Source organism: Marmota marmota, unplaced genomic scaffold, assembly GCF_001458135.2.
Source record: "Marmota marmota marmota unplaced genomic scaffold, marMar, whole genome shotgun sequence".
In the NCBI taxonomy this organism is placed as follows: domain Eukaryota; kingdom Metazoa; phylum Chordata; class Mammalia; order Rodentia; family Sciuridae; genus Marmota; species Marmota marmota.
Genome location: NW_025999842.1, coordinates 51825085 through 51849326, shown reverse-complemented (window position 1 = coordinate 51849326; position 24242 = coordinate 51825085). Strand labels below are relative to the sequence as shown.

The window sequence follows — 24242 nt, the reverse complement described above, 5'->3', positions numbered from 1 at the left end:
TAGATAAGTTTAGATTAATTAAAATTAAGTATAACTATGAATTTGGTTCTACAGCCCCTTGTGTTTTGTAGCCCCATGTGACTAGTGGGTTCTGTTCTAGAAAGCACAGGTGTAGAGCACTTCCACCATCATAGAAAGTTCTGTTGGACAGTACTCCCTTGGAGTCTTTCTTGACTCTTTTAATGTTTCAAGTTATCAGTCAGTAAATGTTATTAAATATGTCTTCTGCACTCACTGACTACTCTTCTTTTGGTTTAAGTCACCTTCATACTGTGCCCAAGCTAATGTAAATTCTCACAACTATCACTCTATTCCTAATTTGTACAGGACACAAAGATTAAAAAGATGTTTCCTAAGGCTTGGGATATAGTTCATGGTAGAGCACTTGCCTAGCATGTGTGAAGCCCTGGTTTTAATCCTTAGCATTGCAAAGAAATAATTGATTTCCTATTTAGAATTGTGTTCTATTGAAAGAGTTGGTGAGATTTTTGAATTTTTCTAATAAGAATCTTTACTTAATTCATTTTGTTTAGTAGGTTTCTTTAAAAAGACCATTTTAAGAAGATGAACTAAAATATTGGGAAAATATAATGATTTGTTTGAATTAGTTTAAGTATCTTGATGATGTTGACTTTTTAAAAACATAATAATTTAACCATTAAAAATAGTAATAATGAATAAATGGGAAATTGTTTCTGTTTAATATGTATTTTAATCTTTATTATTAACAAATATGTATTGATCACTCCTTTGTGCAGAGTGGCATCTAGTTCAGTAATGTAAATGCTTTGTATTCTGAAGTGGTTGTACAGATAAAAAGGGGGCTATTGAAAAAATATTTTACCTGTCATTTGATTTACCTTTTTTCAAAAATAATCTGAATCTGTACTTAACTATGTCAATGTTCTTTCCTTTGCTTTATAAATCCAAGAAATTTCAGCATGCCACATTGATCATTTATAAAAAGAGTTTCTGACTACGTATTATTGCTTTATTGTATTATTTATTTTCTGTGAAAGTAATATTTTATATGAATTCTTTTAAGCTACTGGGAGCCAATGGAAATGCAAATATCAATTCAAAACTTCGCTTGCAACTGTACTACCCACCTACTAAACCTCAATCCCAATTAAATGTTGTTGAGGTTTTTGAATGGTGGTCCAAATGTCCAAGAAATCGTTATCCTTCAACATTGTATGTAACTGTTCGAGGATTGAAAGTTCCAGACTGTGTAAGTTAATAGCACATACAAATGTATACCTTCTATTGTTGAAATTAAATGATGATATAATATGTTTTCCAGTTTTAAAAAGATAGGTCTCAAAATTTTTAATGGATTTTTATAATAGGAAAATGCCTGAAGAGATGATATATATTAAGCTTATGGTTAATAATGGTTAATACTCAGAGAGATACTTAAATGAATTTTAAGTTTTTAATGTAGATTTCAGTGTTAGAAGAAATGTTAAAATTTGTTGTTTTTTTAGTTAAAATGAAAGGATGATTTTAAAATTATGAGAAATATATTCCTTATAAAGGGCCTGATAATAAATAATTTAGAGTTTATAGACCATATAATCTCTCTCAAAATTACCTGAATTTGTAGTGTAAATGTAGCAATATAGATATGGAATAAATCAATAAATAAATGGGTGTGATGTGTCCAAATAAAACTTTATTTATTTATTTATTTATTTTTAATATTTTTAGTTGTAGATGGACACAATACCTTTATTTTATTTATTTATATGTGGTGCTGAGGATCGAACCTAGGACCGCACGCATGCGAGGCAGGTGCTCTACCACTGAGCCAAAACCCCAGGCCCCAAAATTTTATTTTAATGAAATAATCTTTCAGGTCAGTTGCACTTTCTGTAGCTGATTTTTCTCATTTTCTATACATGTCTAGATAAAACCATCTTACCGCTCTATGATGGCACTTCAGGAGGAAAAAGGTAAACCAGTGTATTGTGAACGCCACCGTGAATCAAGTTTAGTCGACACAGAACCTGGATTAGAAGATTCAAAGGAAGTAGTAAAATGGAAACGACTTCCTGGGCAGGTGAAGTGTTTAATAATACTGGATTGATTTAGATATTTACTTATTACCTTAATCTTAGACTTTTAATTAATCCATTTGACAAATAATAGAATTCCTATTATATGTATAGTGGATTTTTCATTTGGGTACCAGGGAAGTTATATTAGTTTGCTATGGCTGCTATAGCAAAATACCATAGGTAAAGTAGATGTTTATTCATTCATTCATTTGTTTATTTGTTTATTTATTTATTTATGTATTTTGTGGAACAGGGATTGAACCCAGGGATGCTTTACCACTAAGCTGCATCTTCAGTTCTTTTTATTTATTTATTTATTTATTTATTTATTTATTTATTTATGAGACAAGGTCTTATTAAGTTGCCAAGCCTGGCCTTGAACTTGTGATCCTACTGCCTTAGCCTCCCAAGCACCTGAGATTGCACACAGACCTTTCTTTCTTACTGTTCTAGAAATAAGTGCCAAATTGTTGCTAACTAATTTGATTTCCTAATTTGATGAAAGTCCTCCTGGCTTACAAATGTCCTCCTTGCTATATCATCACATGGTGGAGAGAGAGAGAGAGAGACTATGTACCACGTTTCTTCCTTTAAGTGCAGTGATCCTATTTATGAGGACTCCACATTTATGATCTAATAAGCTCTCAAAGGCCCCATCTTTAAAAACCATCCTATTGGAGATTAGGGTTTCAATATATGAATGTTGATAAAGGTGCCAGCAAGGCTGATATCCTCTGTGACATCTCCTTAGCTTGCAGATGACTACCCTCTTTTTGCTTCTTCTCATCATCCTTTCTTTGTGTATGGTTATATCAGGTGTCTTTTCCTACTAGAACACAAGTCTGTTGGGTTTACTACCCTACCCTAATGACTTCTTCTTACTTAATCATATTTTTTTAAATACTCTTATCTCTACTGCTACTTTAACATGAATTGGGAAATGTACACTATTTAGCCCATAACAGAGTCAAAACAGATTTTTGTTATGTAAGATACATATCTCCTAATCTTTATGAATTCATGAATTTTTTACAGCCTCCGGTTTTCCTGAATCACATTTTGAGGGAGATAGCATACATATGCATATCCTTCTACAACAAGTTGAGCAACATTTAAACTTTTTCCTAAGTTTTCTAACTTGGTTAGTATTTTTGTAGTGGCAAAAACATTGGTAGTACAGCTTTACAAATATCTTACTTATTTCTACAAAGGATGGAGTAGTTCATTTTATACATTTGAGCCATGGACAGAAGTTATCCAAAATCTAAATGTTATCCAAATCTCTAATGTAGAAATAGGAATGGTTGTTTTTCTAGGCCTCTTAATTTGCTGTGTTTTGTAACACATTTAACTTTCTTTTGAGACCAGTTTTATAGATGCATTTTAAAATATCTTTATTGGGGTTAGGATACTTCAAACAATGCAGGTAGAACATCTCTAATGTGAAAATACAAAACTCTCAAAAAGTTTTGAATTCTAGAGAATTTGAGATTTCAGATTTTCAGTTTAGGGATGCTCAGCCACAAATGTCCAGGCAAATATTCCAAAAGCCAAAATAACTCCAAAATTTGAAATATTTCTCATTCCAATTATTTCAGAAAAGGATACTCAACCTCTAAAATAGAGAGAATGACACTAGATTATGCCCTTAAGGAAAGGAGAAATTAGTGATGTTCACTTTCATGTGAAAGTCTTGAGGAAAAATAAATATAAATGTAATTTTATACATCAGTTGTTTTCAAAGTGTGTTCAGGGACCTTCAGGAATCCTGAGGCCATTTCAAGGTAATCCTCAAAGTGAGTCTCTTTTCATAATGATTCCAAGGCATTAGTAGTCCTTTTTATTTTCATTCTGTTTCAAATACATGCTGCAGTTTTCCAGAGGCCAAATGGCATGTGATATCTCAAGAGGGTGAATGCAGATATGAAAACCTAGCGTTTATTAAGCCAGATGTTATGGAGATTTTCAAATCTGTACAAACACTTTCACTTCATGTAGTTATTTTTCATAAGTGTTCTTTTGTTAACATTTAATGGATTTGTTAGTATTATTTTTGAAGTGAATTAAATATTTTTTAAAATTTCTCCTTTTTAAATTCTAATGAAAAATTTCCATGGATATATCTACATAAACAAAAGCTTTGGGGGGATCTTCAAAAACAATTTTAAGACTGAAGTAATCCTGAAGCTAGATAAATTTGAGACTTCAAATATGAAGAAGGTGAACTAGAATGGAGAAAGAATATTCATTCACAAGAGGGATTCGAGATACTAGTATGGATGATTTAAGCATGGTGAAGGATTGAGTAGGGAAGGATATTTCATATAGAAACAGAGTTGCAAATAAGTGAAAAGGGCTTCTTGCATTTATTAGACTCTTGCAACACTTTGCTGACTGGAAACCAGAGTTTGCATAAGAGATAAAGTGTCTTGCCTGATACTTGATTGTGTAGGATGTGAGAAACAATGGAAGGTTCTACGAAGAAGAAAAACTTAATCATATTTCAGATAATAAATGTTGACAATGTCATGTGAAAGTCCTAAAGCAGGATACATTAGAATTAGAGAAATCTGTTGAATGGTATTTGGACATTGATGTGTGAGGTGATGAGGGGCTAACCTTGGGTTAGTTATGACAAAAATGAAAAGCAAGACATGGATATAAAATGTAGAAAATAAGACCCTGCCTGATTTAGTGATTGGCAGGAAATTAAGGGAGGGAACACCAGCAAAACTGTTGAGGATCTTTGTTGTTGTTATTTAATTTTTATAGAATGGGATACAGTGTCAAACCCTGGAAATACAAATAACATGATAGTAGCTTCAGTGATTTTAGCTGGATGATTAGGTATGGTTTTCCTCAGTTACACTTTCTCTAAAAACGGCAGCAAGTGATTGTAAGTAAAACCTCCAAACATCTCCTTCAGATTGTTTTTTTTTTTGTCTTCCATGATGTCTGATAAATTATTTTTTATTGATTTTATTTTTTAAACACATGACAGTGAATACATTATAATTCTTATTACACATATAGAGCACAATTTTTCATATCTCTGTATATAAAAGTATGTTCACACCAATTCATGTCTTCATACATGTACTTTGGATAGTGATGTCTATCACATTCCACCATCATTGCTAACCCCCACCCCCTCCCTTCTCCTCCTACTCCTCCTCCCTATCTAGAGTTCCTCTGTTGTCTGATACATTATTATTCCACATTCCTAGTAGCAAATACATTCCTAGTAGCAAATTCCTAGTACAAACAAATCTTTTGTTTGTACCTGGTACCCATCTAGAGAGCAAGCCTAATAGTCTTTGACTGAGTCCATTAAGCTAGACTTAACTCTCTGAATATCCTTATTAGCTATAGTTAGCTAATAATAGATACTCTTAGCTAATAGCAGGGATTGCTTATGGTGTTTCTCAAAGGCATTTATAATAAGGTACAATATTCACAGTACACAACTAAGGGCTCAGTATATGTTTAATTCAGTTTTTTGTATGACAAGAAATACAAAAGTAAGACCCACTAAAGGTTAAGAGAGAGATATTGGGGGAAAAAATAAGTAGAGTTTTCTATAGTAGATATTAATACCCAGAAAATTGGAATAGGGAATGAAACATAAATTATGAAGAAATTTTAATGAAATTAATGAATGAGAGACCAATAGGGTATGATTAATTACTCTGAGTATCCAATAAATGCATTTTAAGACCAGAGATAGTACTAAACCCTCCATAGGTTATCTGTTCCTCTATTTATACATAACTGTTTTAAAGTTTAATTTATAAATGAGAATCTGTAAACTCCCTTCCTTGCAATAAATGGCTTGGTGTCACTCATTTCAGGGGATCCTTCGCTAAATTTTTGTATAGGCTCAATGTTTTCTGATGTTGCTGTCAGTTGGAACACCTTTTCTGTTCATGTCTTCAACCTCCAAATTCAGTGCCTTTTCCATTTTAACTAAGCACTTATCACTCACTGGAGCTATAACATGCAGTTTGAGGTATGACACAAAATTACCACAATTTTTTTTCTTCATAATTTCACAGATAAAAACTTATTATAGATCTTGGCATCTTCAGTATATGATTTCTTTTCTATAATAAATCTAGAACCTTCACCTCTTCATTTAAAGGAATTATTTCAAGGCTTCTCTTTGGCATATTTGAATTGCCAATACTTGGGTTCTTTGGAGCCATTATTGATTAAAATAAGGGGTACTTGAAGGTAAGCACTGAGATATGATAGTATATTTGAATTGCCAATACTTGGGTTCTTTGGAGCCATTATTGATTAAAATAAGGGGTACCTGAAGATAAGCACTGAGATATGATAGTTGATCTGATAACTAAGAAGGCTATTCAGTGATAGGTAGCATATTGGTATCTACTTACATCTGTTGATATCTATGTCACATAGATATGCAGGATGAAGAGGTGATTCATGTTCTAGATAGGGTGGAGCAGGACGATGCTATTTCATCACAGTACTTAGAATGGTACCAAATTTAAAACTTATGAATTTTTTATTTCTGGAATTTTCCATTTATTATTTTCAGACCCCAGTTGCTGTTACTAACCCAAAACCTCAGAAAGCAAATCACAAATAGGTGGGCAGGGAATTATGGTATATTTTAGAAACAGTCACAGAGGATAATTATTTTAAGAGAGAAAAAGAAAACGAATATTTGTATACTCTGGGCTTAAACTAGGTCATATGTAGTTTTAAAAACAAATTTGTCACATTAGCAAAAGTGACTTATTAGTTGCTGTTCAAAATAAGGTGACATATATTCTTTTCTGTGCATGTATAAAAGCAATGTTGTAGTGACAGCTTTAGAGTATCAGATATTGAAATGTTTCTATTCATATTTTGTATGAATTAAAAACTAGTTAGACGTGAAGAACAATTTCACTTAATTTTATGGAGAACCAATTCTCTGGTTAGTAAGTAATTTACTATGGTTTTTCATTATTCTACCTACTTGCTTTTCCCTTTTTATTAAGAAAAGACATTATAATAATTTAAATTTAACAACTAGAGTTTGTATTTTTAATGTTTACTAACATGAATTTTAAATGTATGTATTTTAGGCTTGCCGTATCCCAAACAAGCACCTCTTCTCACTGAATGCAGGAGAGCGAGGATGTTTTTGTCTTGATTTCTCCCACAATGGAAGAATATTAGCAGCAGCCTGTGCCAGCCGGGATGGATATCCAATTATATGTGAGAAATGATCCTACCTGTTTAATCTGATTGTAGTCTGTGTGGTGGACATTGTTTAGTTTTTAGAACTCATTGAAATCTTAATGCGAGTAATCCCCAATACCAGTAAATTAAACAGATTTCTTCAGGTAAACAGTTCTTTTATACTTTTATAACTTTTGTATTTTTATAACTTGTATAACTTTTAAAACTGTTATAACTTTTATATTTTTTTCAAATATAGTGAAAATTCTGAAATGAAAGCTATTATTTTTTTTAAACATGCAGAAGAATTTTTGTAAACATTTTCTACTTTAAGTACAGAAATTTAGAAATTTAAGGGATTAATAATTCTCATGGGAGATTTTAGTCCAATATGGTTAGTTGATAAAGGTGGTTATTTGAATTATAAAAACTCACAAACTTGTGTACTAGAATGCTAGTAATTGGCTTAGCAGTACCCAGATAAAAACTTGTTATTAAAACAGGGAAGTCAACAGAGAGGCCAAGAAAAATTATTTTCTGTAGCTTTAGAGATTTTTTTTTTTTTTACGTGAGCATTATCATACTGTTCTAGATTTAGAATTCTGTGTTAAATAGTCCCGTATTTATAACTCGCTCTTGAAAGCCAGCTCTCCTCAGGAGGAAGAAAGCAGCTCCTCATGGCATTAACCTTCTCTGCCTTAACCCCCAGATCATGTTGAACTTCACTTAGCTTCATGTAGTTTGTTATGCCTTGGTTGATTTAGTCAGAATTGATTCTATTGGCATTTTTTGAATGACTATTCCTTCCCATTGCAATAATAATAGATTTTTAAAATACAAAATTATTTATGTAATTCAATTACCACTGTGCTATTTTAAAATTCACCAAGAAACCTATGTATAGTAGAAAAAGATTCTTGGGAAATATGCTCTAAGATATTAATAATATATTTTTTCTTTTGGGGGGGATAGTGAAAGAATTATTTTCATTCTGGTTTATATGTTGTAAATTTTTTGTGATAGACTTGTTACTTTATGCTTAAATTACTTGTTAAAAGTGCTATGTGTATTGCTTAAATCTTAAAACAGAGGATGACTTTTTGATTTTGAACTATTATGATGTGTCCAAATCTGGCCATCATTTTAGCTTGTTAAATGTATGGATTACTGTTTTTTACAAATATGCTAAGTATTCAGTCATTCCAGTGTTCTGTTTGCCCCTCTCTTTCTTCTTCTGGGACACTCCTTGTACCTGTGTTGGTAGAACTAGTAGTGTCCCACAGGTCTCTTGAGACTTATTCATTTATTTTTTTAAAGTCTTTTTTAAAAAATATTTATTTTTTAGTTGTAGTTGAACACAGTGTTTTTATTTTATTTATTCATTTTTATGTGGTGCTGAGGATCGAACCGGGCCTCACACATGATAGGCGAGTGCTCTACCGCTGAGCCACTACCTCAGCCCCTTAAATTCTTTTTCTTTTTGTTCTTCAGACAGAATAATCTCAAGTGACCTGATGTTGTTTAGTAATTCTTCCATCAGTTCAGAGCTGCTGTTGAACCCTTTTAGCAGTTGTACATTTCAACCCTAAAATTTCTGCCTTATTCTTTTTTATTATTTCCGTTTCTTTACTGATACAGTCTTTTTTGATGAGAAATCATTGTTAGACTTTACATCTTTAGACATGGTTTTCTTCAGATTTTTGAACATATTTATAATATTATGTTTTTGTTGAAAAAGACCAACCTCTGGGCTTCTTCAATTTCTTTTTTTTTTCTTCAGTTTCTGTATGGATAGTTTTTATTGACTGCTTTTTTTCCTCCTGTGTATGAGCCATACTTTCCTGTTTGTTTTTCTGTGTATCATAATTTTGAGCTGAAAACTGGATATTTAAATTAAAAAAGTAGTACAGCAGCTCTGGGAATCATATTCCTCTTCCTATTTCCTCTCATCCAAACCAGGATTTGCTATTATTGCTATTTGTTTAGTGACTTTCCTGGACTAATTCTGTAAAGTCTTTATTCTTTGTCATGTATTAACATTGTAGTCTCTACTCAGGTTAGTGGTCAGCTTATAGGTCAGGCAGAGTTTTTTTAAAAATAACTATGAGTGGATAGATCTGATGTCCTTGGCCAGGAAGCTGTGTGTATGTGTTGGAATATGCTTTCAGTGTTTTGGAAGACAATTTAAAACTCTGCCTTAGCCTTCACTTTTTACTGGTGCAGCCCTCTTCAGGTCAGCCATAGTGTCTATACATTAGAATTTTTTTCTGACAATAACAGTTTAAATTTCTTATTACTATAAATAATTACAATATGGGTCAGCATTTAGTTCTTTTTCACGTAGAATAAATAAAACCTTATTTGTGAAGCCCCATATTATAGACTATTTGAAGTAAATTGCAATGTAAATGTTATTTATTATAAGACTGATCAATTAATTATCAAAGATACTTCGGGGTTGCTTTGAGAGATTAAAATGATTAATAATATATTCTATTATATTATTTTAGCATATTATAAAATTTTATGTGTAAATTCTTATATCTAAAGGTAATGAAAAACTATTTTTAAATAGATTGTAAAATTTTGTTTGTACTGCATGTCTTTGGTTGTATTTTTCTTACACAGTTTTTAACATATGTCTAAATTATTATGAATTGTGTATTTAGGTAACATTGAATTAAATATCCTCTATCTGGAAGCCTATTAATTTCTAAATATTTTTATTAGTATATGAAATTCCTTCTGGACGTTTCATGAGAGAATTGTGTGGCCACCTCAATATCATTTATGACCTTTGCTGGTCAACAGATGATCGATATATTCTTACTTCATCATCTGATGGCACTGCCAGGTTAGTATACTCAGCAAGTTCTGATTTTGCATGCTCTTTGCCATGGAGGAAAGCTAAGAGAAGATGAAGTCATGCAACTACACTTATGCTTCTGTTTTGTTTTTACCAATGAAGGGACTGTCATAAATATGCATCATGTAGACTGACTGATTAAATAAGTAGTCATAAACTTCTTCCTTGAAAGAATTCTTCTTAAATATATTTATTTATATAGTATGTAGGATTTCTGGTCCTAACCATCTTGAAATGATCATTAAGTAAACTCTTTGATTAATAGCTTGAGATGAGGTTATTATACACTTGAAATTTTTCTTCTGATGTCAGAGATTCCATCTTTAATCTTCAGCCATGGCTGGATTCAGGGGCTAGAACCCAATAGAGCTCATTACTTAGTGACGTAGAGGGAATAAATAAGTATGTGGTTTATGTTTTAAAGAGTTTTGTAGATTGTTAATTATTTGCATTTTCAATATCTTCTTAAATTGTCCCTTTTCAATTTAGTAGTATCAATAATTTTTTTTAAAAAAGCTAAATTTTAAAGTTTTAATTATACTGTTTTTAGATGCTTATTTGACTTTGTGTTCTAAAAATGCTATTAGGTAATTTTTCAAAATGCTTTTATATACATCATTTAATTTGGTTCCAACAACTATTAGGTGGACACGTTCTCTCTATAGTTTAGTGTGACACTTAGCATTTTAAAATCCATTATGACTTCACTCTCATTTACATTTTTTGCTTCCTTTTAACTTAGCATGTGACTTGTAGCCTCTGGGCCCCTTTTTCTATTGATCTTACTCTTCTTTTCTATATAAAATGTCTAATTGATAATGATTTTTATCATTGTTTAGTTTATATGTAAATGAAAAAGATGACAGTTCGTGACAATTAATTTCCCTCTTTGTTTAGCTGGGAACCTACTTTCTTACTCCCCCTTTACCAATATGCTCAGGAACTGATCAGGAACAGTATTCTCAGGGACAGCCATTAGGTCTGATGTCAGTAATACTAAAGGAAAATGCATAGCTCTGTTGAGGATTGTTTGTAGATTGGTGAGTCTTAGTCACCTGAGCTCTTGTCCCTACTGAGCAATCTTTATTCTTATTTTTATTCAGCTCCTTTTCCCATTCCTCTGGTAGCAGATCCAAAGCTCACTGTGCATCAAGTTCTCTAAATCACAGTCTTCAAGTTCTCTATACTAAATTACAGTATTCCAGTTTTTGTTAGATGACTACCTTCAGTTTGCTGTCAAACTTAGACATGAACTTTCTTTATTTCCTTCTGGTTTCCCCCCTAATATCTATAAATGCACCCATCTTTATCTGTTTTGTATGTATATCGCAATTTCTCTTCCCTTCCCCAGCTTTGAGTCTCTTATGTGCTAATGTCTCTGTCTCCCACCTTTTTTTTTTTTGAGTTTGTCTTTTCAAACTGTGCTCATCTATTCCATTCCCACCATTTCTGTCCACATCTAACAAGCACTGAAGTCTGCCAGTTCTCCCTCTTCAAAGACTCAAAATTCTGTCACATCCTTTCTGTTGTTGATGCATTTGCCTTATTTCAAGCCCTAGTATCTCTTCTTATGTCGGTATTTCACTTTCCTAGCATTCAATCTCTAGCTCTTCTGCCTCTGCTGTGCTAAAATCTAATCTTTCTAAAACCATCTTTCATAATACTTTGACTTTAAAAAGTCTTTGAATACCCATTGCCTTTGGGAAATGTTCTAATTCCTTACCACGGCATAAAGACATATCCCTCATTGATTGTTCTTACATTCTTCTCTATGCACTTGCCAGATACCCTTTGCCTGACCCACACAATCTTTGGAAATACCCTTAGCATATCTTCTTTGTCATCTCATGCCATTTTACCTTAGACTTATTCCTCCTATACTTAAATGCCCCTCTCTTACCCTTTTTGCCTAATTCCATCATTCAACAAAAAATTAAGTGCCTTTTATGAGCCATAGTGAATTGTGGTTGTCATTTAAAAATTCAGCCCAAATTTTCTTGAAACTGTCCTGGGTTTCCCCACACAACATACAATACATTATAGAGAAGTATGTTATTCTTTATGTAGCTTTATTTAGACTCTACATTGTAAAAATATTGTGAAATCATTAACTGAATGAAGGGAGAGCAAGGACAAGGAGGTTTTTGAAAGAAATAAAGGATATTTGCAAGGAATAAGCTAAAGTTAAAAAGAAGAGAATTAGGATTCCTAATAATCAGAAGTGGCAAATGTAATTACTGCCCATGTCTTCTTCTCTTTTCCTGAAGAGAACATATTTATGTTATCGCTAATGTCTCCTGAGTAACATTTTCTCACTGACTAGCTTTCTGCCATATGCCTTTAGTCTAAATCCTCTTCTTTAGCCATTTGTAGAATAGTGTGTGTGTGTGTGTGTGTGTGTGTGTGTGTGTGTGTGTTTTCACATCAACAGTTCCTAATACAATCTGAGGAATGGCTCTCCAATAGGCCCATTTAGTGTACCTTACAATACTGCTTTTTTTTTTTTTTGTAGTTGTAGATGGATAGAATGCCTTTTATTTTGTTTTTTTATTTTTATGTGGTGCTGAGGATCGAACCCAGTGCCTCATGCATGCTAGGCAAGTGCTCTGCCACTGAGCTACAGCCCCAGCCCTCCAATACTGTTTTAACTTTGGTCTTTGGTATGTTTTTTTTCATCCCCAAATATAATTATTTTTGTGTATGGCTCACCCACTCCTTACAGATTTGTGTTTCCTTGTTCTCTATGAGCACCCTGATTTCCTCCAAACCCATTAATATATGTCTTTTGATCTTGTATTCTGTAAAAACCACCACTGGTAACTGATCAGGTTTTATACAAAATGCTTCATTTTTATTTTAAAAATATTGTATCTACTTTAATTGCATGGAGCTGTTTTAAAGATAAGTTTGTTTCATTTCTGCCTGTTTTATAATATTTCAAATAATGCCACTAAGATTTATTAACAAGCAATTAAGATTTTTTCTTTTAACTATTTTAGCAAGTTAGCAATTTTGTTCTTTTAGTAGGCATCCTATTTCATGTAGCATGTTTATTGAAATTTTTACTGTGGTAAAAATGTTTATGTAGTGACACGTGCTTTATTTTCATTTGAAACATGTTATTTCATCAATAGTTTGGATTCTTAGTAATTGAAGAGCATATTCCATATTTTAAGCAGCTGCTGAGAAAATTCATAGAATGTTATTTTTAAATAGTCAACTATATTTTTCTTTTATTTACAGTTTTATAAAAGACTTAATTTGCTTTAATTCTTATGCAATAATTCAAAACATTTTGAATTATTTAAATTTAAATTTAAAAAAAATTCTAATTCTAATAACTTAACCAAACATATTTTCAAAATTCACTATTCCACATTCATGTAACTCCTTTTTTGTTGCTAGATTTTGCCTAGTTTTACACATCACAGAAATGTAAAATACCTAACAAAACAGTTTAACCCTTTGATTCACTCTTTGATCAAGACAATAATAATATTAAGTTTTGTATAAAATCAGCCATTATTTAGAGGAAGAAATACTGAGAGGGTTGAACACAGAAAGAGTGCCCAGTGTAGCATAGCTTATCAGAATCTTTGATATTATTTTTATTTTGCTCAAGAATTCAGAGTAATTTCAACACAGCTTTTAAGTCTTTGGGATCTTCATGTTTATTATCTACATAATCAATTTTTTTGAAATTACAGATGTAAAAATCAATAGTCAATCCTGTTCTCTAAACCAGCACTAGTAAGCATTTTCCAGAAGCAATATATACAACATAAATGGCCAATCATTTAAGTTTCTCTCCATATTTTTAAAAATACATTGTACTAAAAACAATATTTTACCAACTATTCAATGTGGTTTAAATAATATCGAAAATAGGTAGATTTTAAAAATATAGAGATATATCCAAATAAAAATACAGTTTTTAATTTTACCCTATAGGTTATAATTAATAGATATATTATGCTTGAGAATAAGAAATGGCTAAGTGTGAAATTTTTCAGCCATCAAATACATGGTCATATTTTTTTATTGCTATAAATGTTGCTTTACCTTGGTCATTGTTAATTACTTATTTAAGGCTTATTCTCTATTAGCATTTAGATAAACTGTTAAATGCCTTTCAGAAACAATATATAACTTTTCTATTTTTACAGGATATGGAAAAATGAAATAAACAATACAAATACTTTCAGAGTTTTACCTCATCCTTCTTTTGTTTACACGGCTAAATTTCATCCAGCTGTAAGAGAGCTGGTGGTGACAGGTTGCTATGATTCTATGATACGGATATGGAAAGTTGATATGAGAGAAGATTCTGCCATATTGGTTAGACAATTTGATGCTCACAAGAGTTTTATCAACTCTCTCTGTTTTGATGCTGAAGGTATGTCAGAGAATATGTTCACAAGGAGGGCTAATTGAATGAAGAACTGATTTTAATTTTCATTTTACTGATAAGCTTATTTAAGCTTGGGGGATTTTATGTATTGATGATTATTTGTGAATATTTAGGTATAGGTTACATGTAGGTTTGACACTGAGGGAGTTTTGTTTATATTTTTAAAATTATTAAATTTCTCAACAGATTCATTTGATATCTACTCTCAATAGTTGTGTATCAAATTTTCCTAATGTATTTACTTGGATTGGTGATGATTATTCTTAGTAAGTTGTCTTTAAGGACCTTTTAAGTTAAAGGATCCAAAATTAGGGAGATGTGGGGGGAAAATCTCAAAAGAATGTAAGTATATATGTTAAATGAGCAACAGGATTATTTAAATAGTAAGTGTTTCTCAGCTTTTCATCACTGATCAAATAACTCAAAAAAGAATTTGGAAGAACAAAGATTTATTTTGGCTTACAGAGATTTTAGTCCATGGTTGTCTGCTTCATTGTTTTCAGCCTGAGGTAAGGCAGAATATCAAGGTAGAAGAGTGTGGTAGAGCAAAGATGTTCACAGTAGGGCAGTGGGGAAGCAGAGAGGGAGAGGAAGGGACTGAGGACAAGTAATACCATCCCAGGGCACATCTCCCAGTAACCTGTTTCTTCTAACTGTCCCACTGCCTACAGTTTCTGCCGTTTAGCTATCAGTGGGTTAATCCTCTGATGGAGTCAAAGCCTTTCATGATCCAATCACTTCCCTGAAGCCCTGCCTCTGAATATGGCTCCCCTGGGGACCAAGCCTTCAATACTTGAGTTTTGGGGGCATATCCAAATCATATCAAGTACACACACATATAAAAGGGAAAATTATAATCATTTAAAGGTTTCTCCTAGCATATGAATAATGTAGATGATATTTTAAAGATATAAAATATAAGTTATTTTTCTTAAAGAATTTTATTATGTCTATTAATTACTCACTTTATACATTATTTCAGACACTAGCTATGTAAGCTATAGCATTCATTAATTAAAATGGGATTCAGATCAAAATGATGATATGTATCTGTAATAATAATGTTCATCTATAAGGATGTCAGTAAATTTGGAACATATACATGAAAGGCCATGAGAAGAAAAGTGTCTTGAAAAATTGTCAGAAGTAGCTCAGGTTATAAAAGAGATAATTAAAAAAATATTTAGCCATAAGATATGCAAATGTGAAAAATGTCTCTCTAATAGGTAGAATTGAGGCCAAAGCTACAGAAGTCAGATTTTTCTTTGCTCAGAATTAAAAAGAGCATTCTAACACATAGAGCAATTCACCAGTTGAATAAGCTAGCTATTTTATAAAAATAATAAATTTACAATTAGCAAACACCCTTCTATTAGTAATGGTGTATAAGAGATTCCTGAACTTGATGCTTAAAATCCTATTCAACTTTAAGATGACTTAATGCTAAAGAATTGAGGTTAAACTATTAACATTTGTTATTTATTATTTTATTCATCTCTGTTCATTTATTGAGTTTTCAGTGGGTTTTAGGTATTATGCTTTTCTAAGCCTATAAAGCAGATTATATAGGTTAACAAAGATTAGGAGTAGAGGTGCTGGTTGAATAATTCAATTAATCTGGCTTTAGAGTATGAGCTGTATACCCAAACACTGAAATGCTTATTTGCTGTGTTAAAATTCAGGTAAGGGAGAAACGGAAATAAGTATTCACAAATAATTTAAAAGAATGAAAAATTCACTTAAAGATAATTGGAATTAGATTGGAAGTTATTTTGCTTTTTGAAACTAACATGCCTTTTAATGGCACTCCAGTTCTTTGATTGTTCCACTGGGTTGTGGTTTCCTCTCCCTAGACTTCATAGCTTTTGTTTTTAACTCTTGCAATATTCATAGCTGAGTTTGGGTTTTTTGTTGTTGTTGTTGTTTTAAAATAGGCCATCACATGTATTCAGGAGACTGCACAGGGGTGATTGTTGTTTGGAATACTTACGTCAAAGTTAATGATTTGCAACATTCAGTGCGCCACTGGACTATAGATAAGGTATGAAATCATATTTTGTAATTTGGAATGTAATTAAAGAAATTGGGAAAAATATTCAACCACATGACCTTGAGATAGGACATATAGATATTCTTTCTAAAACAGCAGCTCTTTCTCAGTCCCTAAAAAGTCAGTTATCATTAACTGTCACATCTTCCTGATGACTAATTGATGACAACATAGTGAATATTTTCATTTGGGCCAGGACTTTGTGTGTGTGTGTGTGTGTGTGTGCGCGCACACACACACACACACACATAAGCGCACATGTGTAGTTCTGGGTCTTGATTCTACAATCTCTCGCATACCAGGCAAGCACTATACTACTCAACTGCATCCTAGCCCACATTCTGCCATCATATATAACATATTTAAATAAAGACTAAAATAATAAATAAATTAAATAAATGAAAAAGACCAGAAATTTTTAAAATAAGTAAAAAGTAAAGAAAAAATAAAAAACTTAAGAAGTGAGCTAGAATGTCTTTTTAGTGGAAAATGCCATATGACAAACTGGAGAGACAGTGATTATATCCTTGTCTGTAGTTCACCAGCAGTGTGGTGAATGCTAAGTTACAATCATCTGTCCCTTAGCCATGAAGCATTCATATACTGTTGCACATACTCTTAGCCAGTCATAATACTCTTCAAAGCAAGGGCTTTTTTAGTTTGAATATGAATGTAATCAAAGAAAAATATGGAGGAAATCACCAGACACTACAGGCATTAAATCTGGTAGCAACTTTCTCAAATTTGTACCTAACACTTGTTCTGCAGTTTTATTTTTTATTTGTCACTTTTGTTCCTGTTCCAGTTGCTCAATTCCCCACCAGTGCTCTCTCTCCTCAAATTTGATGTAGTTTAACTCACTGAAATCCTCATCTGTGGTGTGTTTCATTGTTGTCTATGACTTTAAAAAAATAGCTGGCTGCAGGTCTTAGTGACAAACAGTGGTAGCAGGGGCTCAGCAGCTAATACTAGAACTGTAGCTCAGTGAAGCCCACCATGACCAGTGCTGAAGAAGTCCAGAGACACTCTTAAATGAAGGGAATGAAAAGCAATAAGGGAGAAGGTGGCTAATTTAGAGTTCTGCCTGAAGGTTAAGAGACTTTTCTTTGATTTTTTGGACTTTAGCCAAAGTAATATTCATTTGCAATTCTTTTGTCTGGTAAGCTAAAAAAGAATAACCTTTGATAATATTCTTTTGATTTTTAAAAAATTAATTTTATTGTGTATATTTAAGGTATATATGATATTAGGAAAATACATGCATACAGTAAAAAGGTTACCATTGTGAAAAATTAACAAATCCATCATGTGGCATAGTTTGTCTTTATTGTTATTTTTATGATGACCAATTGGAATCTACCCCTTTAGCATGAATCTTTCATTCAATACAATTTTACTACCTGTAGTTCTCATGTTATACATTAACTCTCTAGATATGTTCATTCTATGATGTATCCTCTGACCTACATCTTTACATTTCTTCTACCCTTGCAGCCTCCAATAACCTCTTTATTTGAATTTTTTATTTTTTAACATTGCACACATAAGTGAGATCATGCAAAAAATTTTTGCAATATTTTTCTTTCTTTGTTTGACTTATTTTACTTAGTATAGTATCCTCCAGGCTCATCCACATTGTAGGAAATGGAAAGAACGTATTCTTTTTTAGGGATAAATAATAGCCCCACCCCCATTCTGTGTGTGTGTGTGTGTGTGTGTGTGTTTATAGGTATATATCACAGTTTATCCATGGCTGGACACAGACTCTGTCCATATGCTGGCCATTGTGAACAATACCCATTTATTATCTTTGTTTTTGTGGCTTAAGTTTTGGATGTAATACCCATAAACTCATTACCAAGACTAATATTCAGAGGTTTTTCCTCTATTTCTGTTCTATGAATATTTATAGTTTCTGGTGTGAACATGGGAATGGGAGTGCAGCTATCTTTATAAGATGATGATTTTATTTCCCTTAAGTGCCTAGAAGAGGGACTGCTGGGTCATATGGTAGTTCTCATTTCAATTTCTTTGGAAACCTCCATAATCTTTTCCATATGGACTCTACTTTCCCAACAGCAGTGTAGAACAGTTCTCTTTTCTCCACATCCTTAACTTTTAACTTTTTGATAACCATTCTGGCAGGTCTGAAGTGTTATCACATAATGGTTTTAATTTATATTTCCTTGAATGATTAATGATGTTGAGCCTCATTTCTTATTCCTGTTGGCCATTTTTATGTCTTCTGTGGAGATAAATGTCTGTTTTGATCTTCTGCCCATCTTTTACTCAGGTTACTTGTTTTTCCATTACTAAGTTGTAAGAGTCTTTATAAATTTTGGGTATTGGCCTCTTATTAGACACATGGTTTACGCATAATATTTTTCCCAATCTGTAGGCCACCATTTCGTTTTGTTGACTGTTTACTTTGTGGTTCAAAACCTGTTTAATGTCATCTCATTTATTGATTTTTTTGGTTTTGTGGCCTGAGGTTTGGATGTAATACTCAAAAACTCATTACCAAGACCAATATTCAGAAACTTTTCCCCTATGTTCTCTTGTATGAATTTTATAGTTTTTGGTGTTAATTTAGATTTTCTATCCATTATGAGTTGATTTTAACATACAGAGTAAGATAATAGTAATTCTTCTTGGGCAAGGCTGGTATAGGCAGGTATCTTTCCTGACATCATTATTTAATATCTTCTTTAGCTGCATCAAATAACTGTATCTCCAAATTCCCAAAACCCTACCTAAAGTTATAATCTAAATTAAATGATTTCAGAATGACATGTCTGTAACTTATGATTTTTCAAGACTAGTAGAAGTATATGAGAAGTATGAGATTGGACTGGAAACTGAAAAGTTAATTCTGCATTTAGGTTTGAATTTATAAAAATTGGAAGCTTTCTTATATGATGTTAAACTAAAAATGCAGTGTCAGAAGATGTGTATGATGAATGTGCCTTTTGTTTGGGACTGAAAATGAACAATATACAAAAACACATACTAATTAAATGCAGTATTGCATATTACAAAAAATAAGATTTGTCAGCTTCGTTTTCAGTCCTAAACTGCAGTTGCTGGGAATCTTTTTGCTAACAGTTTTACAGTATTGTATATAGTGGAATTGCAAGTGATGTTTTTAAATTAATTTTCTACTTTTCAGGCTCCATAGTTTATGATTTTTTAATTCATTTTAGGAAATTAAGGAAACTGAATTTAAGGGGATTCCAATAAGTTATTTGGAGGTTCATCCCAATGGAAAACGTTTATTAATTCATACCAAAGACAGCACTTTGAGAATTATGGATCTCCGAATGTAAGTATATTTTAGTATCAACAAGATGAGTACTCGTAGGATAATTAATAAGTTAGTTTATATTTATAAAATGCAGCAATGGTTCTTAACTAGGCAGTTTTGCCCCCTCGGGATATCTGACAGTGCCTGGAGACATTTTGTTTCTTTTTTGTTGTTGTTGTTCTTTTTAGTTGTACATGACAGTAGAATGTATTTTAACATGTTGTATATACAACTTCTCATTCTTCTGGTTGTACGTTATGTGGAGTTACGCTGGTTGTGTATTCATATATGAACATAAGAAAATTATGTCCAATTCATCCTACTGTCTTTTCCATTCCCATCCCCCTCCCCCCCTTCTCCCCATNGCCTATTGTGAGTCAGCATCCACATATCAGAGAGAACATTCAGCCTTTGGTTTTTTGGGATTAGCCTATTTCCCTTAGCATGATAGTCTGAAGTTCCATCCATTTACCAGCAAATGCCATTACTTCATTCTTCTTTATGGCTGAGTAATATTCCATTGTGTATATGTACCACATTTCTTCATCATTCATCTATTAAGGGCACCTAGGTTGGTTCCATAGCTTAGCTATTGTGAATTTTGCTAAGAACATTGATGTGTCCACATCACTATTGTATGCTGATTTTAAGTCCTTTGGGTATACACCGTGGAGTGGGATAACTGGATCCAAATGGTGGTTACATTCCAAGTTTTCTGAGGAATCTCCACACTGCTTTCCGTAATGGTTGCACCAATTTTCAGTCCCACCACCATTGTATAAGTGTATCCTTTTTCCCACATCCTCCCCAACATTTATTGTTACTTGTATTCTTGATAATTGCCATTCTTACTGGAGTAAGACGGAATCTCAATGTAGTTTTAATTTGCATTTCTCTAATTACTAGTGTGAACAATTTTTCATGTATTTGTTGATCATTCGTATTTCTTCTTCTGTGAAGTATCTGTTTAGTTCCTTTGCTCATTTATTGATTGGGTTATTTGCTTTTTTGATGTTAAGTCTTTATATGTCCTGGAGATTAATTATGCATCTGTGATGTAGGTGGCAAAAATGTTCTTCCATTCTGTAGACTCTCTGTTCATGTTCTTGATTGTTTCCTTTGCTGTGAAGAAGCTTTTTAGTTTGAAGCCATCCATCCCATTTATTGATTCAACTTCTTGCACTTTAGGAGTCTTGCTGAGAATTCTGTTCCTAAACCAAATGGTAGAGACTTGAGCCTACTTTTTTTTTTTCTAGTAGGCACAGGGCCTTTGGTCTAATGCCTAGGTCCTTGATCTACTTTGAGTTGAGTTTTGTGCAGGGTGAGAGATAGGGGTCTAATTTCACTTTATTACGTATGGATTTCCAGTTTTCTTGGTACATTTATTGAAGAGGCTATCTTTTCATTTGGAGACATTTTTTATGTATCTGTTAGGTTAAGATCAGAGATGCTGCTAAGCATCCTATGGCTCATAAGAAACTGCCCCTGACACACAGAATTATCCAGCCCCAAATGAGAACAGCTCTGGGGCTAAAATGTAGTCCACTGCTTTCTATCTTCACCATTAAAAACAGAAACTTCTACCTTCAACAATGAGAGCGTATCTTTTATCTCTTTGAAACTGCTATAAGCATAATATTGGTATATAACTGAAGGAGATGACTTTTGGTTAATAGGTTGTTGTTTGTTTTGTTTCTTTCTTGTGTATAACAGGAAGTTGGGGGTAATGGGATTGAGCCCAGGGGCATTTACCACTGAACTATATCCTAGCCCTTTTAAATTTTGAGACAGAGTTTCACTAAGTTGCTGAGGCTAGCCTTGAATTTGCAATCCTCCTGCTTTAGTCTCCCAAGTGTCTGGGATTATAGGTGTGCACCACCACGCTAGGTTTCTTTGTTTTTTTGTTTCCTAAATGAAGGGAAATTTTTTTAAATAGAAAAGACAGAGCAGAGTTCTGGGAAAATGCCTGGGATTTTAGTATGCTTTTGTCTCCATGGTTCTGTAAAACAAATGAGAGAAAGCTATTTTATTAGATTTCCTTATTGTATTTAGAAAAACGTGGTGATATTAATTGGTAAGATTAATATATTAGTTTGATTCTGCAGTTATCTTTTTAGTGCTGATCATTAACCTTCACTGTTTACATAGACTAGTTCAAGATCCTGGCATGGATTTGAGACAATGATAAAAGGATTAGTCCATGAAGAATTAATAATCTAATTGCACACCTCCAAAATGAAACAAAAATATTTAGTCAGACTAAAATATGAGACTTTCACAGATTGGAATTTGTTTGTTCTTTTTTCATGTCATGCCTGGCATTAAATAGCAAGCACTCAAGATAGATTTTATATATATATATATATACACACACACACACACATACACACACACTCAATACATATACACTATACACATGTATAAATGTGTATATATATTCACACATTATATTTAATGAATATAAGTATATAATAAAAATTATATTTTTCATGGCAACAATAAAGCTGATAACTATGATATAGTCTTCTGTTAAAGGTTCTATTTAGAGGAGATTTGAGCTGAATCTTGAAGGATGGACAGAATTTAGATAAGATGGAAGTGTTTCAGTAGGATAGAAAGCATGAAATCAAGTTCAGAAGTGGAATCATGTGTGTTCAAGGCAGAGGAGGTAGTCCATATGAGTAGAGGTTTCTTGACAAGGAATACTGGGAGTAAATTTTTAAGAAATGGCAATTAGAAATAGATTGGAAGTCCAGTCTAAAGAGTTTGGTAGTTCCTTTTTAAATAATATAAGATCATGCCTCGGCTCTAGAGGTGCACTGCTTAGAGTCAAATGCTTCACCCTTTCTAGCCAATTAACCTTTCTGTGCCTCTCTTTTTTCATTTCTCAGATGGGAGAAATAATGTATCTTACTTATAAGGGTTTTGTGGAGGAATAAAGTAGTTAGAACATGTACATACAACAGTAAAGGACATAGAAAGGAATAGAATAGTTTAACCCAATAACTATAGGTCTGGAAATTCATGTTAAGAAAAAAATTGTAAAATAGTATAAATATATATAAATACACAGATTGCTTATTGACATCATGTTCATGGTAAAGGAAACTGGGAAACATTGTAAATGCTACACAATAGAAAATTTATTAAGATACATTTAGGCAATGGTAAATACCCATTAAAATGATAATGCATAATGTATTTTTTCTGACATGGTGCTCAACTATTCATTATTTATTGATAGACTAAAAAGAGATTAGTGTTTCTACCAGACAGGTATAAGTGCTGAAACAGTGTAACCTTTATTTGTAAGTGAAAAAGTCTGAAAGTTTGTACACCAGTTTAATGTATGATTTGATAATTTATTTTATCTACTATTTCTTCAGGGACCAAGTATTCCTCGTATGATTTTAAAAATCCATTAGAAGAAAGATATTATAAGAATATAAAAATTCTATCCATTTTTTTAGTAACCAACTCAAATGTTGCTTCCATAAAGTAGTCTGTCTCTTTTTTTCTTCTAACCTAGATCTGCAAAGCACTCTTTCTTCTCTTCTTTTGTGGGATACATTCTGTATCCATCTTCTATTTCACATTGATACAGTCCTTCTCTCCCCTGCTAAATTCTAACCTTCCTGGGCACTGGGACCAGCTCTTCTTTATTCTGCAGCCATCAAAGAATCTCTTTCATATGATAGAATCTCAAAAAGTATTTTGTTGAATTCAAATTAAATATTTAAATGGAAAGTTTTTCTACCAGTAATCTTTTAAATGATTATATCATTAAATTTATTTATTTATTTATTTATTTATTTATTTATTTATTTATTTTGTGGTCTATAGATTAGCAGCAAGGAAGTTTGTCGGTGCAGCAAATTACCGGGAAAAGCTTCACAGTACTTTAACACCATGTGGGACTTTTCTCTTTGCTGGAAGTGAAGATGGCATAGTATATGTTTGGAACCCTGAAACAGGTATTTATTGAGCTTCAGAAATCTTTTTTTAAGGGGGAGGTATTGGTTGGGGCCTGAAGAAGTATAAAAATACTACCATTTTATGGAATAATTTTTGAAAAAATTCTGATTTCAAGTTTTTAATTTTTTTTTAGATTGAATAGCCTTTAATGGAGCTGAGCCACAATCTGAACATCTCAAATTCTGTTCTTTATTGTTTTATTATCTTTATTTGATTTAAAATTTCACTTTACAATTCAAGGTTTATTCTTTTCTTGTCTATGAGATAATGCTGCTCTTAGATATTTAATGACTGTAGTACAAAATACAAAATTATGTAAGCTGAATTGTAACTACATAGATGATTAAACACCTCTGTATTCTTTAGAGTAACAAAAAGAC

At 32.4% G+C, this 24242-nt stretch overlaps 1 protein-coding gene across 11 annotated transcripts in view; it reads left to right on the top strand.

Annotated features, from left to right (window-relative positions):
• Positions 1-24242, top strand: part of Ahi1 (Abelson helper integration site 1) — a 179432-nt gene that overhangs the window by 33422 nt on the left and 121768 nt on the right. For 10 of the 11 annotated variants that reach the window (XR_007345822.1, XR_007345823.1, XM_048798685.1 and 7 more), the window contains 8 exons: positions 1046-1231; positions 1910-2062; positions 7160-7292; positions 9987-10110; positions 14289-14518; positions 16468-16574; positions 19787-19905; positions 23731-23861. Coding sequence is in view for 9 of the 11 variants with exons in the window: in XM_048798685.1 (XP_048654642.1) it covers positions 1046-1231; positions 1910-2062; positions 7160-7292; positions 9987-10110; positions 14289-14518; positions 16468-16574; positions 19787-19905; positions 23731-23861 (1183 nt within the window). In the remaining 2 variants the exon portion in view is untranslated. Of the gene's footprint in view, positions 1-1045; positions 1232-1909; positions 2063-7159; positions 7293-7401; positions 7421-9986; positions 10111-14288; positions 14519-16467; positions 16575-19786; positions 19906-23730; positions 23862-24242 lie in introns of those variants that run through there. The other variant, XM_048798721.1, reaches the window with a different exon arrangement.